At 43.6% G+C, this 15867-nt stretch overlaps 1 protein-coding gene across 1 annotated transcript in view; it reads left to right on the top strand.

Moving 5' to 3' along the window:
• Positions 1 to 4888, top strand: part of HS3ST6 (heparan sulfate-glucosamine 3-sulfotransferase 6) — a 54407-nt gene extending 49519 nt beyond the window's left edge. The window contains exon 2 of the mRNA XM_066576639.1: positions 3963 to 4888. Within this exon, the coding sequence (XP_066432736.1) occupies positions 3963 to 4581 (619 nt within the window). The 3' untranslated portion in view covers positions 4582 to 4888. The remainder of the gene's footprint in view (positions 1 to 3962) is intronic.
• Positions 4889 to 15867: the final 10979 nt, after the last annotated feature.

Raw genomic sequence — 15867 nt, 5'->3', positions numbered from 1 at the left:
CAGTAAGAAGGCAGTGAGGATGGGGATGCAGCTGCAGTTTCTCTTTCTGCGAAACTGCATGCTGTGAGAGGGGAGAGGGAGTAGCAGCAGGAAGACATCTGATTGGCTGAGAGCACTAAACATAGCTCTGACCTCCCACCAGGAAAAGCCTGCCCAGTCAACAGGCATGGAGAGAGAACATGTGCAGTTTTATAAGGTCGAAATATGGAAAATAGCACAAAAATTACATATTAGATAAACAATTTCTGGCATTTTTCTCAATCTAAGGAAATAGATGGCTGGGGGTGTAGCTATGGGCGATGTAGACATAGCAGCTGCACCTAGGCTGTTGTACCTGATAAAACACAAGGGCTCCTCTGCCTCAGACTTCAGATACAATGTTTATCAAAAGTTAGAGAAATGGTAAAGTCAGTGAAGTGTTAAAAATGGGAAAGCGGGATGATTTGATGAAGTGGACAAAAGCTCTGCATGATGTTTCAGTTCGTATGTGGATCCATCAGTCCGATAGCTGAAGGCTCCACAGGAAGCGGCAGTCAGAAGGCTTCCTGTATGGTTTAATGTCAGCTCTTCTGCAGGTTTATACCGTGTCCTGTGCGGCAGATACCTGCAGGCGATGTGTAACATTCCAGAAGAAAACCCTCTTAAGGTCACTTCATACCGGCTCTAGTATTAGTTATACTTATGAGAACGCACAGAGAGAGCTGCAGAGGGAAATGAGGATTATCAATAAACTGCACAGTAAACAGAAAAGATGACAGTCTATATAAAAAATATCACAGGATTTATATCCCTGCACATAGGGGACAGCATTATAGTAGTTATATTCTTGTACATAGGAGGCAGTATTATAGTAGTTATATTCTTGTACATAGGGGGCAGTATTATAGTAGCTATATTCTTGTACATAGGAGCAGTATTATAGTAGTTATATTCTTGTACATAGGGGGCAGTATTATAGTAGTTATATTCTTGTACATAGGGGACAGCATTATAGTAGTTATATTCTTGTACATAAGGGGCAGTATTATAGTAGCTATATTCTTGTACATAGGAGCAGTATTATAGTAGTTATATTCTTGTACATAGGGGACAGCATTATAGTAGTTATATTCTTGTACATAGGAGCAGTATTATAGTAGTTATATTCTTGTACATAGGGGCAGTATTATAGTAGTTATATTCTTGTACATAGGGGGCAGTATTATAGTAGCTATATTCTTGTACATAGGAGCAGTATTATAGTAGCTATATTCTTGTACATAGGGGACAGTATTATGGTAGTTATATTCTTGTACATAGGAGGCAGTATTCTAGTAGTTATATTCTTGTACATAGGGGGCAGTATTATAGTAGTTATATTCTTGTACATAGGGGGCAGTATTATACTAGTTATATTCTTGTACATAGGGGGCAGTATTATAGTAGTTATATACTTGTACATAGGGGGCAGTATTATAGTAGTTATATTCTTGTACATAAGGGGCAGTATTATAGTAGTTATATTCTTGTACATAGGGGGCAGTATTATAGTAGTTATATTCTTGTACATAGGGGGCAGTATTATAGTAGTTATATTCTTGTACATAGGAGGTAGTATTATAGTAGTTGTATTTTTGTACATAGGGGACAGTATTATAGTAGTTCGATTCTTGTACATAGGGGGCAGTATTATAATAGTTATATTCGTGTACATAAAGGGCAGTATTATAGTAGTTATATTCTTGTACATAGGGAGCAGTATTCTAGTAGTTATATTCTTGTATATAGGGGACAGTATTATAGTTATATTCTTGTACATAGGGGGCAGTATTATAGTAGTTATATTCTTGTGCATAGGGGGCAGTATTATAGTAGTTATATTCTTGTACATAGGAGCAGTATTATAGTAGTTATATTCTTGTACATAGGGAGCAGTATTATAGTAGTTATATTCTTGTACATAGGGCAGTATTATAGTAGTTATATTCTTGTACATAGGGGGCAGTATTATAGTAGTTATATTCTTGTACATAGGGGGCAGTATTATAGTAGTTATATTCTTGTACATAGGGAGCAGTATTATAGTAGTTATATTCTTGTGCATAGGAGCAGTATTATAGTAGTTAGATTCTTGTACATAGGGGGAAGTATTATAGTAGTTAGATTCTTGTACATAGGGGGAAGTATTATAGTAGTTAGATTCTTGTACATAGGGGGAAGTATTATAGTAGTTAGATTCTTGTACATAGGGGGGCAGTATTATAGTGGTTCTATTCCTGTACATAGTGGAAGTATTTTACTGCTTATATTTTGTATATGGAGCAAGTTGTTTTATCCTCAGTGATGGAGTGAATAAGACTTGGAAATAATATGCAGAGTTAATTACAGTATCTGTGGCTGGCTTGACAGGTTCAGTATTGGATGGCGACAGTTCTTGGGTTTATTCATGGAACAAGACAGGAAAATAACGATTGAAATGTCTTGTAGCCTCCACTGCTGCAGCAGGAAATCCCAGAGTAGGTTATTATTTCCGCAAATATTCTATCTGGCTGCGGTCAGTTTGTCCAGGCGTCTTCAACTCTCAGGTCCCTAGAGTGACAGAAAAGTGGAAATACAGCACTTTAGTTTAATAATTTTATAAACACAAAATATGACTTTTCTTCTGTTTTCTGCTCCTCTGCAGCAGCCAAATCTTTCCTGAATTGACCTTGGCCAGATGTCATTGGATATTCACTGAGCTGCACAGGGCCATCTTAAATCATTACGGATTTGCATTAAAAAGCATTTTTTGAAAGAAAAAAAATTATGTATTTTTAGTCCTTTACAGTAAAAAAAATACTTGTTTTGTACAAATATTCTTTTGAACAGTTTGGAATTTAATACAAAATCCCACACAAGCCCAGTTTAAAGGGAATCTTGGGTAAAATCCATAGTTTCCCATGTGAATTCTCACCAGTTATCATTCGTCTGATGTTACTGCTGTCTGTTGGAGATTTCTGAACAATAAAGTATCATGCTGAAAGTGCCTTGGCCATTGCATACCAACAATCCCGTTTCCTGTAAATGATATAAGGCTATTACCAACTAATCTTCTTTACCCTCCCTGTGTGGGATGGAGTTTGCATAGTGCCTGTGATAAACTGAATGCTGCTCTGCTGGGGGGGGGGGGGGGCACAAACTAATGATTGTGAACAAGGTTTTGATAGAACATCCAACCACTGCCCCATGTAAACAGGGCAGCAATCAGCCGATGAATGAGCAAACTCTTTTATAGATGCAGTTTCTCACAGATTGGTGAACCTCTGACCATTTTTGCTTCTGAGAGACTCTGCCTCTAACATTCTCTTTTTATACACAGTTATGTGACTTAGTAGAAAATTGACCCTCCAGATGTTGTTCAATAGTACCACTAACTTTTTCAGCCTTTTGTTAACCCTGTCCCAACTTTTTTGAGATGTGTTGCTGCCATTGATTTCTATATGAGTTGATTTTCTTCAATGAAATGGAAAATGTCTCATAGAATATCTTCTGATATACAGTAAGTTCTGCTGTGAATAAAATATGGTCAGATGAGATTTCCAAATCCTAGCACTTTTTTTCTTTACATTTACTTACATTTTGCACACATTTTTGGAATTGGAGTTGTATAATGAATAGAAATGCACACGTTAGCACCCAGCTTTTCACTTCATTTTATCCTATAAGTGCTTGCCCAGTGGGCAATGTTCTCCTAATAGGTGTAGTCCCAGAAGTGAGACCCCCACCATAATGTTTATTAGTGTTCTTGCACTCTATAGTGACAGCTATCACATAAATCCCTATAACAGGTCCATGAACATCCAAAGTATGTTACTCACACCACGTGTGCCTATTCCCCTAATGCATCCAGTTTATCATCTTTCTTTATCTACTCATTGATGTTCTAGAAATTATCAATCCAGTTGAAGTTAACACATTATATGTCTCTTCTGTTTTTTATTAAGGAACTTGATGCCTCGGACTTTAGAAGGACAGATCACAATGGAGAAGACTCCAAGTTACTTTGTAACCCCAGAAGCGCCTGGACGGATTTACAACATGTCCAAGGACACAAAGCTCATAGTGGTGGTCAGAAATCCAGTGACAAGGGCCATCTCTGACTATACACAGACACTGTCAAAAACTCCGTCCCTACCCACCTTCCAAGCATTGGCTTTCAAAAACACCAGCTTGGGGACAATTGATACTACCTGGAGTGCCATCCGTATTGGCATCTATGCAAAGCACTTAGAAAACTGGCTCCAATATTTTCCTCTCTCTAAATTTCTTTTTGTGAGCGGGGAGAGACTTGTCAGTGACCCTGCTGGGGAAATGGGCCGAGTTCAGGACTTTTTGGGCTTAAAGAGGGTTATAACAGACAAACATTTTTATTTCAACAAAACCAAGGGATTTCCTTGTCTGAAGAAGCCAGAGGGAAGTGGCAAGCCAAGATGTCTAGGCAAGTCTAAGGGGCGTCCACATCCCAATATAGATAAGACACTTTTGTTGCGTCTTCAGGAGTTCTACCGACCTTACAACATGAAGTTCTACCAGATGACCGGCCACAATTTTGGCTGGGACTGATGTTTTTCATGCTAAACAGGATGGTAACTTTTATATGAAGAAAATGGGCGTTTACTTCGTTCTTTGATTCACCACCCTTCTACGGGGACAAGTATGCCAATGCCTTCTTAAGAAAAATCCTTTGGGATACCCATCAGAATCTCTAAACTCACAATCGCTTTTGCCCATTTGTAGACTTGTACAGATTACTGGGTCAAGCTTAGGACATTTTTTTACTATTGTAATATGTATTTATATCAGAGTGAACATTATATATACCGATGGTGTAGAGACCAATATTTCAAGCACAAGTAATAAAAAAAAGAAAATGCGGACAACTGTGTGTTATGTAAAAATGGTTCTATCTCTTCTTCAAGAAGAACAAACAAACAGAACTTTGTCGTCTAAGATAATAGGATGGCCCATAGCGAAAATCCAAATGAGGCCTCCTTCTGGTAGTGTTTCATAAAATCATAAATACCCCATGCTGGGACAGGAGAGGAGCCTAATGCTTGTTACTTCTCTTCCTATCCTACTATTTGTAGAGTTAGGGCTCTCCTAAGATAGGCCCAGAGGGACACCGAAGGTGCATTTGCACCTTGAGCCTGAGAATGTAGACAGAATTTTCTCATGAAACTGGATGGTCGCTTTAAGCTAGAAAATAGTCATAAGTTTCTGGCGACTATAAGAATTTTTTAAGCCAAGTTCAAACAAGGAGCTACTGCAATGGATCACCCCAAAACGTCAAGGCCACCCAAGGTCATAAGGTGTTGAAACTCCCCTATAAGTTGAGGTCCCACAGTGGCGTAGTATGGTGGATTTTCCCCATGTTAGTACATGCTTTTGGTCAGACGTGTGTTTTTCTTAAAGGCACGGTAATGCTCCTAATTTTTTTTAATTTAAAGGTGCATTAGTCCATCCTGTTCTGTAGATTTAAAAAAAAAAAAAAATTGCAATATCGTCTAAAATCATATAACGTTATCACTGGTTATCTTCTGTAATGAGAGAATGGGAACACATTGATTTCCATCTGCTTATATGGCACATATGGGAATTGTGGTAAAATACTACAGGGGAAAACCATCATACTATTGTGTAAACGTGGTAAAAAAAAAATCTTCCCAGAATCACAGGAGTTCTCATTAGTAATGATCTTTTCACGTTCCTCGCATCCTGTAGTCGCACCTTGGTTGCCGCTGACACTGTGCACATTTCTGTTGATTTTCGGAGGCAGCTCACACGGCGTTTCTTGACCTATTTCCTCTTCTGCGCAATTTGCAGAAACTAGAACACATTAGTATCTCTGGGAACGCATTCCTGCAGGCTTACCTTACTCCGGCTCTCGCACCCTAGGCCAATACTATTAAAAGTTGCCATTCAGTACAGGGTCCAGAGCAGAAAACAATGGCTGCCATCTGGAGAATTGCTGCACTTTGAAATACAAGCAGGCAGGAGAGTCAGTGAAAGAGGAGATAGGGGGGCGCACTGTTATACGCGGAATGCACGAAAGATGATGGGATAGCAATAAAATGTTACATACTGCTGTATCAAAGGAGGATATGTGTTCTTTCATGTTCTCCATCTGGGGTGTAGCGGTAGGGGGTGCAGAGGTAGCAGATACACCCAGGCCATAATGCTTGAGGGGGCCAAAGACCTGAAGAAGACGTCAGTATTATAAATGGCACATGGCCAATGGGGGTCCTGATGCAGATTTTGCACTGAAGTCTAGGTTACATCTTGCAACCTGCTATGTGAGGCTCTTCCAGCTATCAGGAAACTAGAACTTTCGTCATGTAACAGGCTGCCAAGGCATGTTAAAAATTATAGTGACACAGCTATAGAGCGCCTGATGGACAGTATGTAAAGATGGTTTGGCTTGCCAATCCATAGTCCATGTTCAGGAACATTGGAAGTTGTCATTGTTGGGGTTTTGTTTGCAGATGCTTATAGTCTTTTTTTTTGTATGAAGCAAAATGTTCCCCTTCTGCAAATTAAATATGGGAAAGCGCAGGGATGGACTGTATGTTTGCCAAAATGCTGCCCTTCTACAGACAGGGAAGGGTGACATTAGTAAAGGGTGCTACAGTGAGAGAAGGATGCCACCAAGGAAGGGAAGCCAGTCAGCGAAGGGTGCTACAATCACAAAAGAGTGCCACTTGCCACTAGGGAAGGGTGCTACTATCAGAAAAGAATGCCGCTAGGGAAGGGTGTTACAGTCAAGGAAGGGTGCCATTGGAGAATGGTGTTGCAGTCAGGGAAGAGTGTTACAGTCTGAGAAAGATGCTACCATCAGCCTATAGATGAGTTAATGAAAATTGGATTTAATCCTTTGATAGTCCGGTGGTTAAAAGATAAATATTAGTGTTGTTAGAGCTTATTCACGTCAGCGTTAACCTCGTTAGGGAATTACGTTTCTCTGTTTCATTTTTGTAGCAGAGAAACAGTATGAAACAGCTGATTGCAGAGCAAAGACCACCTGCTGTGCTCTGCAAACAGCTCCTGGAGGCTCATTTACATGCAAATGAAGATTATAAATAGCTAAAGGACATTAGTGTCCATTAGCACTTTATACAAAATGATCATTAGAACTGTCAATCTGTCAATCGTTTGAAAGATTGTCTTTGCGTGTAAATGAGTCTTTACACAAAACTTTGCAAAACAGAGTGGTCCAGTTTGGGGTCTCACAGAAGATACTTTGAAAAGGGAGAGGCCTGAGATGCTATCACCATGACCATACAATCCTGGTTTCACCACTTCTCAATAACAAAACAAACACACCCAGATTCACTAATCACTCCTGTAACGAGAGGGGACACTGATTTATCAGCTAAAGATGCCGGACTATGAGACACTGGGTAGTCATTCACCACACAGTTGCTCTTCACTTTCTCTACCAGACTTGTACCGGACATGATGTCCATTCTCACAGCTGCTGCGGACACTCACGTCAAGTTCTTTTTCAGAGGCTTTCCGGACTGAGTAGTCATATTTAAAGGCACCGTCCACTCTCTGGATGTGTTAGATCTCTGGATGTGTTAGAGCTGTGTCACATCTACATGACGGCACTCACTGGCCAAATGAATCTATCTGACGAAAAACCTCCAACGCTGATGTGAAAAGACATTACCCATACATCAAGCATCTTACTTGTACCAACATGCAGAGCCCTGACATGTTGGCCATATGGACAACATGCCACCAGACTGCAGTGGTAGTTTCCTCCATAGTAATGCCACGGTTACAGAGAGAATAGGTAGTAAGGATAGGCAAGGCGTGGGACAGCTGCAATATTAACCCCTTAGTGACGGCCAATAAACCTTTTTACTGACCCCACTAATGGACTTTAAACATGCACATACATCTTTTTGAGGCGGTGACTATGCTGACTGCTGACAGCCAGGCTCCTGCTCTAAGGCCCAATGTCCACGGCACACACGGATTCCGTGCAGGGAATTGCATATGGAATCCACCCATGTCCGCAGCCATGGACAGTTTTTTACCCGTCCGGAGCCAGTGCAGGTCTTCTCCATCCACGGTGTGACGCGCGCAGTACATTTCCGTTTTTTTTGTAAACTCCTGCTTTCCCGTGGATCTGTGTCACGTCCACAGTGTCAGCTATGGGAGTGCCATGGATCGTACGGCTTCCATTGACTTCAATGGAACCCATCCCTGCGGGGTCTGCAGAAAAATGGAGCATGCTGTGATTTTTTTCCCTTGCGTGCAATCCGCATGCCGGTAAAAAATGATATCCGCATTCTTTAAATTGTTCTGTGGATATTAATGCATCCCTTTGTGCGGCTTGATTTACAGATCTCCCGCGCGGGTTACACAAATCAAATCCACCTGTGGACATTGGGCCTAACAGCCAGATCCTGCCAATATAACCTCTTACATGCTATAATCAAAAGCATCTGTGACATATAAGAAGATGACAGGGGGAGGGGGCTCCTTCTGTCACTCACTGGCACCCCACAGTGCGACTACAAGGTACCAATGGGTTCCCATGACAGTTGACAAAGTCCTCCATGTTTGCAATGTAAAGGCCCATTTACACGGGATGATTATCGTTCACAAGTCGTTCAAAAGTGAGCAATAATCGTTACCTGTAAACAGAAAGTCATTGTACACTATTCGTTCACTTGTCATTTATCACCGAGTTTCAGCCCATATAAAAATGTTGTTAGTTCGTTCGCTTGTTGTTAGGTTTAAACGGCAGTTGTTCAGTCTTTCAAACCACTTGCGGGGAGGGATGATTGTTTGCCCAGCTAAACACAATGACTCCGGCCTCTGGCTTCGCACTAATTAAAAAGCTCCCACCGAGAGATTCTTCACATATACATATGCCCCCCTGAGCAAATAACATATACAGGGTTTACATAGCTAATGACGGAAATGGAGAGGATTTTAAACCATCTTTACATGTAAATGCTCAGCATTTGAAAGCAAAGAAGTCGTTGGGTCGTTCGTGTAAATGGGCCTTAACTCAGCCTATTAGGAGCCGCCTCCAGCAGAGTCAAATAGGCTGCTGCCATAGGCTTAGTAAAATGCATTACATAAGTAGTGCAGTGTACTATCATATCTTAAAGTCGCCTTGAGGGACTAAAAAACAGTATTGAAAAAGCTCCGAATTTGAAAGAAGAAAATCCATTTAAAAAAAAAACAAAAAACCCACACAATTAGCTGTCCCCTCTTTGTGCTTTCTTCCTTCTCACTCTCTTTGTTTTCTAACCCAAATCTTACAAATATAAGGATATATAGCAACATAGTAACATAGTATGTAAGGCTGAAAAAAGACACATGTCCATCCAGTTCAGCCCATTAATCTCCAATGTTAATCCAGAGGAAGGAAAAAAAAAACAATGAAGTAAAAGCCAATTTTCCCCATTTAAGGTAAAAAAAACCTCCTTCCTGACTCCAAGTTGGCAATGGAACAATCCCCGAATCACTGACCCTTCTGAAGTTATTAATGATTTTAACATATAATATTGTAACTCTCAAGAAAGTCGTCCAGGCCTCTCTTGTATGCTTATTAAATTCGCCATCACCACATTGTCAGGCAGAGAATTCCATAGTCTCACTGCTCTTACAGTAAAGAACCCCCTTCTGTATCCGCGCAGAAGCCTTCTTTTCTCTAGACATAGAGGGGGCCCCTTGTTACAGTTGCAGTCCTGGGTACAAATAGATGATGGGAGAGATCTCTGTATTGTCCCTTGATATATTATACATAGTTATTAGGTCGCCCCCTCAGCTGTCTTCTTTCTAAACTAAACAATTCCAATTTTGATAACCTCTCTGGGTATTGTAGTCCGACCATTTCATCTATTACTTTAATTGCCCACCTTTGTTCTCACTCAAGCTCTGATATGTCCTTCTTGAGTACCGGTGCCCAAAACTGTCCACAATATTCCATGTGTGGTCTGACCAGTGATTTGTAAAGAGGAAGAACAATGTTCTCTTCATGTGCCCCTAGACCTCTTTTGATGCTCTCCATGATCCTATTTGCCCTAGTAATATACAGACTGTGTCCCAGCCTTATGGCAATAGGAGTGCTGCTTCTGTGCATATACTTGTCCTAATATACAGCCCAATGATGTGCCAAGTTTCATTTGTTTAAACTGTGTTAAAGTTGAGTGTATATGTGTTTCTGTGATTCTGGTCCTTTAAGACAGCAGCCCCTGCACTGGGAATGTGATGCTGGAGGGACACACCCCTATGAGGTCAGCCTGCCAGGATGAGAAGGAAGCAGGATGTGACGACACAGAGAGAGCAGCAGCCATCTTTGCAGAGAGAGAACCAAGTGTCTGTGCTGCATTGAGAGTGTGTGGAGATCTTATAGGACTTTCCTGTGCAGCTAACCTGTGTGTAATTCAGTCCAGAGGCAGACAGAGTGTAAAGAGACAGTATGTTCAGTGGAGCCATGCTGAAAGGACTGTGCCCAGTGGCTATCCAGTAATACTGACATTGTGGCTGTGGACATTGCCGCCAAAGCTAAAGACTGGCAGTGCTGTTGAGTACCGAACGGTAACTGCACAACCCCTGGCTTATATCACACCGGGGTGTATGGATTCTGCAGGACTGTCAGTGTGCTGAGCTACTTGCTGTTGGATCCCATTTCATCCATTTTGTTTTCCTGCCTGCTGAGAAGAATCTAATTGCCTCGGATGTTGTGATAACCGTGAGGAGAGGACACTTCGCAATACTAGAAAGGGACGACATCGGGCCCCAACGCGCGCTTCTACAAACTGTAAGCAGTCCACCCGGACCACTGGTAAGAGGGGTGCGCACCCAAATGTGAAGTTAGGGTCAGTTAGGGATAGTTTGGGGACTATTGTTCTTTCAGTGTCCGTGCTGTGGAGGTGGACATAGTAAACGTGGAATATATTGTGAAATCTAACTTGAATTGTTCCAACTATACTGTGTATTTTGCTTGTCCTTATTCCTGTTCTTTTACCATTAACTTGCCTTTATTAACGTGTAGTAAATACATTTTTCTTAACTTGACCACTCCGTGTGCGTCCTTTCTGGTTGCGGAGACCAAACCACCTGCCTTGCTCTCGGTTCACAAATTGGCCTAGTCAGCAGGATCCGCTTTCCAGAATGGATGGCAACGCACCAGTTAGAGGGGATGGTGCCAGAGGAGGAATGCCAGCAGGGGCTATAGTGAGTCAGTTAGTTAAATTTGATGGCAATAATATGTCTGTGAGTATGTGGGTGGAGCAGATAAGAATGGTACAGCGAATGTACCAGACCGCACCAGAAGTACTAGTAGAGCTAGCAATATTGACGTTACAAGGTGATGCTAAGACCACAGTGATATTAAGGCCATTCGATCAAAGGCAGACATTTGAGCAAGTGGTACAGATTCTAGAAACCATCTATGGAGAAACAGCATTGCTGGGATCCCTGCAGACTCGATTCTTCCAGAGAGTGCAACAGGAGAATGAAAGTCTCCCCCAATATGCAAATGCCCTACAAGAACTGATCCGAGATATTCAAGGAAAGGAAAGAGGCTCACCGGCCTTCTGTAACCCTGATCGGACTCTCCGTGACCAGTTTGTTCTGGGGATCCGCAACGGCAGTTTGACTGTTGCTATGCAGGACTTTATACGACGAGAGACTAATGCTAAATTTCATGACGTGCAGGTAGAGGCCATCTCACGTGCCAATAGTATTGTCCCAAAGCCCCAGACCGCAGTTGGAGTCACTTTGTCGCAGGGGGCTAGCTCAAGCCTAGAAACAGTAGAAAGAGTGCCAGCTAAAGAAATTCTAACAGTAATGCAGAAATTGCAAGAGCAAATGGAACGCTTGCAAACCTGTTGTGATGAAAACTCTATGAGAATTGCAGACTTCCAGAGAACTAGAGATGAAGGAGTGGGCCGTCCACACCAAGAAGGTCAGAACCACCCACAACCCCGCTGGAGGGATGAGAACAGGACCTACTGAAGGGGTCCCAATAATTTAGTACAGCGCTCAGGAGAAACCGAAGGGGCTTACCGAAGGGGCCCAAATCGATGTCCAGAACGACGGGAAATACGCTGCTGGGAGTGTGGACGGATGGGCCACGTTGCTGCCAGATGTCCAGACCAGCGACAAGCTTATGAGAGACTGCCGTTAAACTAAGGTCCCCTGCTGCTGTAGGGCACGGAGTAGGGGAGACTGAGAAGGAGATTATGTGGGGAAAATGCCCTGATGATGACCTAATTGCTGCAAGTCCTGTCATCCAAATGGAATTAGAAGGTATTCCGGTTATCGGGATGATTGACACGGGTTCTCAAGTAACGACTCTGAGTAGAGATTGTTATGAACGGTACTTCCGACATGTGAAATATGATCCCCATACATTCGTACGAGTGGTCGCAGCCAACCAGTTACCAGTCCCAGTAGTGGGAGTGACCTGGATGAATGTCCGGTTATGTGGTCAAGATCTAGGTAAAAAAGGCATTGTGGTGGTACAGGAGCCACATGAAGTAAAGGCCCCTGTCATTTTGGGGATGAATGTGCCAAAAGAATTGTATCAGATCCTCTTTGAAAAGAAAGGTCATGGTTATTGGAAACAAACTACCACCCATCGGCCTACTCGAGCAGCGTTCCAGCGGCTGATCCGGATATGTGGCTTACAGGAAAGCTCAGATGCACAGCGTCCTCTGGCACGAATTTCTGTCCCTATGCATACAAAAGTTACACTGCTACCCCGTCGGGAGATGATAGTGTCCATGCCTGTAGGCACCTGTCGGAAATTAGAAGGCATAGCTGTCTTGGTAGAACCACTGCCGGCAGCCGAAGGAGGTGTTGATCCGCTAGTAGCCCGTTCCTTGGCAATAGTTCACAATGGGAGAGTACCACTCCGATGTGTAAACACCCGGGACCAGAGTGTAGATCTGACACCAGGAAGGATGCTGGCTAACATCTATGTAACTCCGGAAGAAGTAAAGGGGGTAACGCCGATGCATCTGAAGCCGGCTGAAAGAGATGAGTGGACCATAACCGTGTCTATGGGAGAAGATGAGGGTCCCTCCTCTGAATGGAATGGCTGTGCAATTCGAGAACAGATGAAGATGGAGACTTATTCGTGTTCTCCAAAACAGGTCCAGAAGATAGATGAGCTGTTGTGGGAAAACAGAGCCACTTTCACGCGTTACGCTGAAGATTTTGGATGTACAACTGGGGTCTGCCATGAGATTCCCACAGGAGACACCCCTCCAATTAGAGAGCGCTACCGACAAATTCCTCCACGGTTGTATCAGGAAGTGAAAGAACTGTTGACTAAGATGCTGCAAGGTGGGATCATCCGAGAAAGCCAAAGTCCCTGGGCAGCTCCAGTGGTGTTAGTAAAAAAAAAAGATGGGTCTCTTCGGTTTTGTGTAGACTATCGGAAGTTAAATGCCTGCACCGTGAGAGATTCCTACCCCTTACCCCGGATTGAGGAGTCCCTCTCAGCGCTAGGGAGAGCTCGGTACTTCTCCTCACTAGATCTGGCTAGTGGGTATTGGCAGGTGCCGATGGCTGAGAAAGACAAGGAGAAGACAGCTTTCATCTTGCCCATGGGACTATATGAATTTAACCGGATGCCCTTCGGGCTGACAAATGCACCTGGAACGTTCCAGAGATTGATGGAGAAATGTCTCGGTGACTTCAACTTTGAGTTCACTCTCATCTACTTGGATGACATTATAGTGTATTCTGCAACCTTTGAAGACCATCTCTACCAACTGGGTCAAGTATTTCGACAATTGCGGGAACACGGGCTCAAATTAAAACCCAGCAAATGTCGGTTGTTCCAATCTGAAATTGATTACTTGGGTCATCGCGTATCAGGAGAAGGGGTGAGACCGTCGAGGGACAAGATAGCGGCTATTCTGGATTGGCCGACACCAACTACCCTGCGAGAAGTAAGGGCGTTTCTTGGAGTAGCCAGTTACTATCGACGGTTTATTAAGGATTTTGCCAGGGTAGCAGCACCACTAAATGCCCTCCTACGGGGCACATCCGGTGGTCTGAAGAACCGGCCTGTGAAATGGGGAACTGAACAGGAAAAAGCCTTCCGGGAATTGGAGGATGCTCTGACAACGACCCCAATCTTGGCGTACGCTGATTACCACTTACCGTTCCAGCTATATACGGATGCGAGCCTGTATGGTCTTGGAGCAGTGCTTTCCCAGGTTCAGGATGGCCAGGAGCGGGTTATAGCATATGCCAGACGGTCTTTGCGGGATTCTGAAAGAAATCCGGAGAATTATAGTTCATTTAAGTTGGAGCTGTTGGCACTAGTATGGGCCATGACTGAGAAATTCTCTGAATACTTGACTGGGGCTGAAGTTTTAGTACTGACTGACAACAACCCATTAGCTCATCTGGAAAATGCCAAGCTTCGGGCTTTAGAGCAGAGATGGATAGCCCGAATGTCTAAGTTCAATTATCACATTAAGTATCGGTCCAAGACAGAGAACCAGAATGCTGATGGACTTTCTAGGGTAACTACCCAGACCCCCACAGGAGATGTGGATCACAAGTTAGAGCATGTGGAGGTGCCTGACTTCAGCAGATTTTCACAGGCCTTGGCCACCGCTAATCAGTGTGAAATGGAAGGGACTGAAGTGGCTCCTTTCTTTGGTCCCTCAAGACAGGAATGGGCACAGAGGGGCCCATGAGGGGCTGGCACGGATGATCAAGTTTGTTGAGGAAGGCAAGAAGCCCTGTAGAGAGGAAAGAGAATGACTGACATGGGAGATATTATCGGTTCTGAGTCAGTGGGAGAAGTTGGAGATGAAAAATGGAGTTCTATGCTGAAAGGTTTATCTACCTTCTGAAATCGACGTTCGATACCAAATGGTGGTGCCTAGTGAACTGGCTCGCTCATTGGCGATGGAGGCTCATAACAAGAATGGTCACTTTGGTCACGAGAAGACCTTTAGTTGGTTACAGCGTCTGATTTACTGCCATGGTCTCCGTCAAATGGTTGAAGAAGTATGTCGCAGCTGTCGAACTTGTGAGATCCATAAGGCAATAGAACAGAGGGCTCCCCTGCAAACCATAGTGACCCAGGAACCTTTGGAAATCGTCATGATAGACTATCTAATGGTGGGCCCATCCAACAGCGGGCATCAGTATTGCCTCGTAATGGTGGACCACTTCACCAAATTTGCAGTGGTAACCGCCACCAAGGACCAGACAGCTGAGTCAGCAGCTCTGGCTCTGTGTCAAGATTTCATTCGAGTGTATGGGTGTCCTCAACGCATCCACTCCGATCAGGGAGCCTGCTTTGAGGGCCATGTAATGAAGGAAGTTCAACGTATCTATGGAATAGAGAAGTCGCACACAACTCCATACCATCCGCAAGGGAACGGGGCCTGTGAAAGATTCAACAGAACTCTGCTACAGATGCTGCGGACGCTGGAGGAAGGCAAGAAGTTACAATGGCCTAAGTTCTTGTCTGAGATGGTCTGGGCCTATAATAATCAGGTCCATTCTACAACGGGGTACTCCCCTTATACTCTCTTCTTTGGGCGTTCTGGGCGAAGTATGGGAGAATTACAGCTGACTGATGTGGATGGGTTCCCTCCAAGGGATCCAAACTCCTGGGTACGAGCACATCGGCAGAGACTTGAGACGATCCATCGATTGGTACGGCAGCGTCTACGAGAACATTCTCATTCTGATAAGACCCCAGTGCAAGAAGCACCATTGCAGCCAGGCGACCTGGTTCTGGTGCGTGTCAAGAAGCCCCAAGGGAAGCTGGAAAGCAGATGGGAGGCTGTGCCATATCGTGTTGTTTGCCGCAAGTATGCCAATGGGCCAGTGTACCAAGTC

This window comes from Eleutherodactylus coqui, chromosome 8 (assembly GCF_035609145.1).
Source record: "Eleutherodactylus coqui strain aEleCoq1 chromosome 8, aEleCoq1.hap1, whole genome shotgun sequence".
NCBI lineage: Eukaryota > Metazoa > Chordata > Amphibia > Anura > Eleutherodactylidae > Eleutherodactylus > Eleutherodactylus coqui.
Note: the sequence above shows the minus strand (reverse complement) of the source record. Positions and strands in the feature narration are given on the sequence as shown.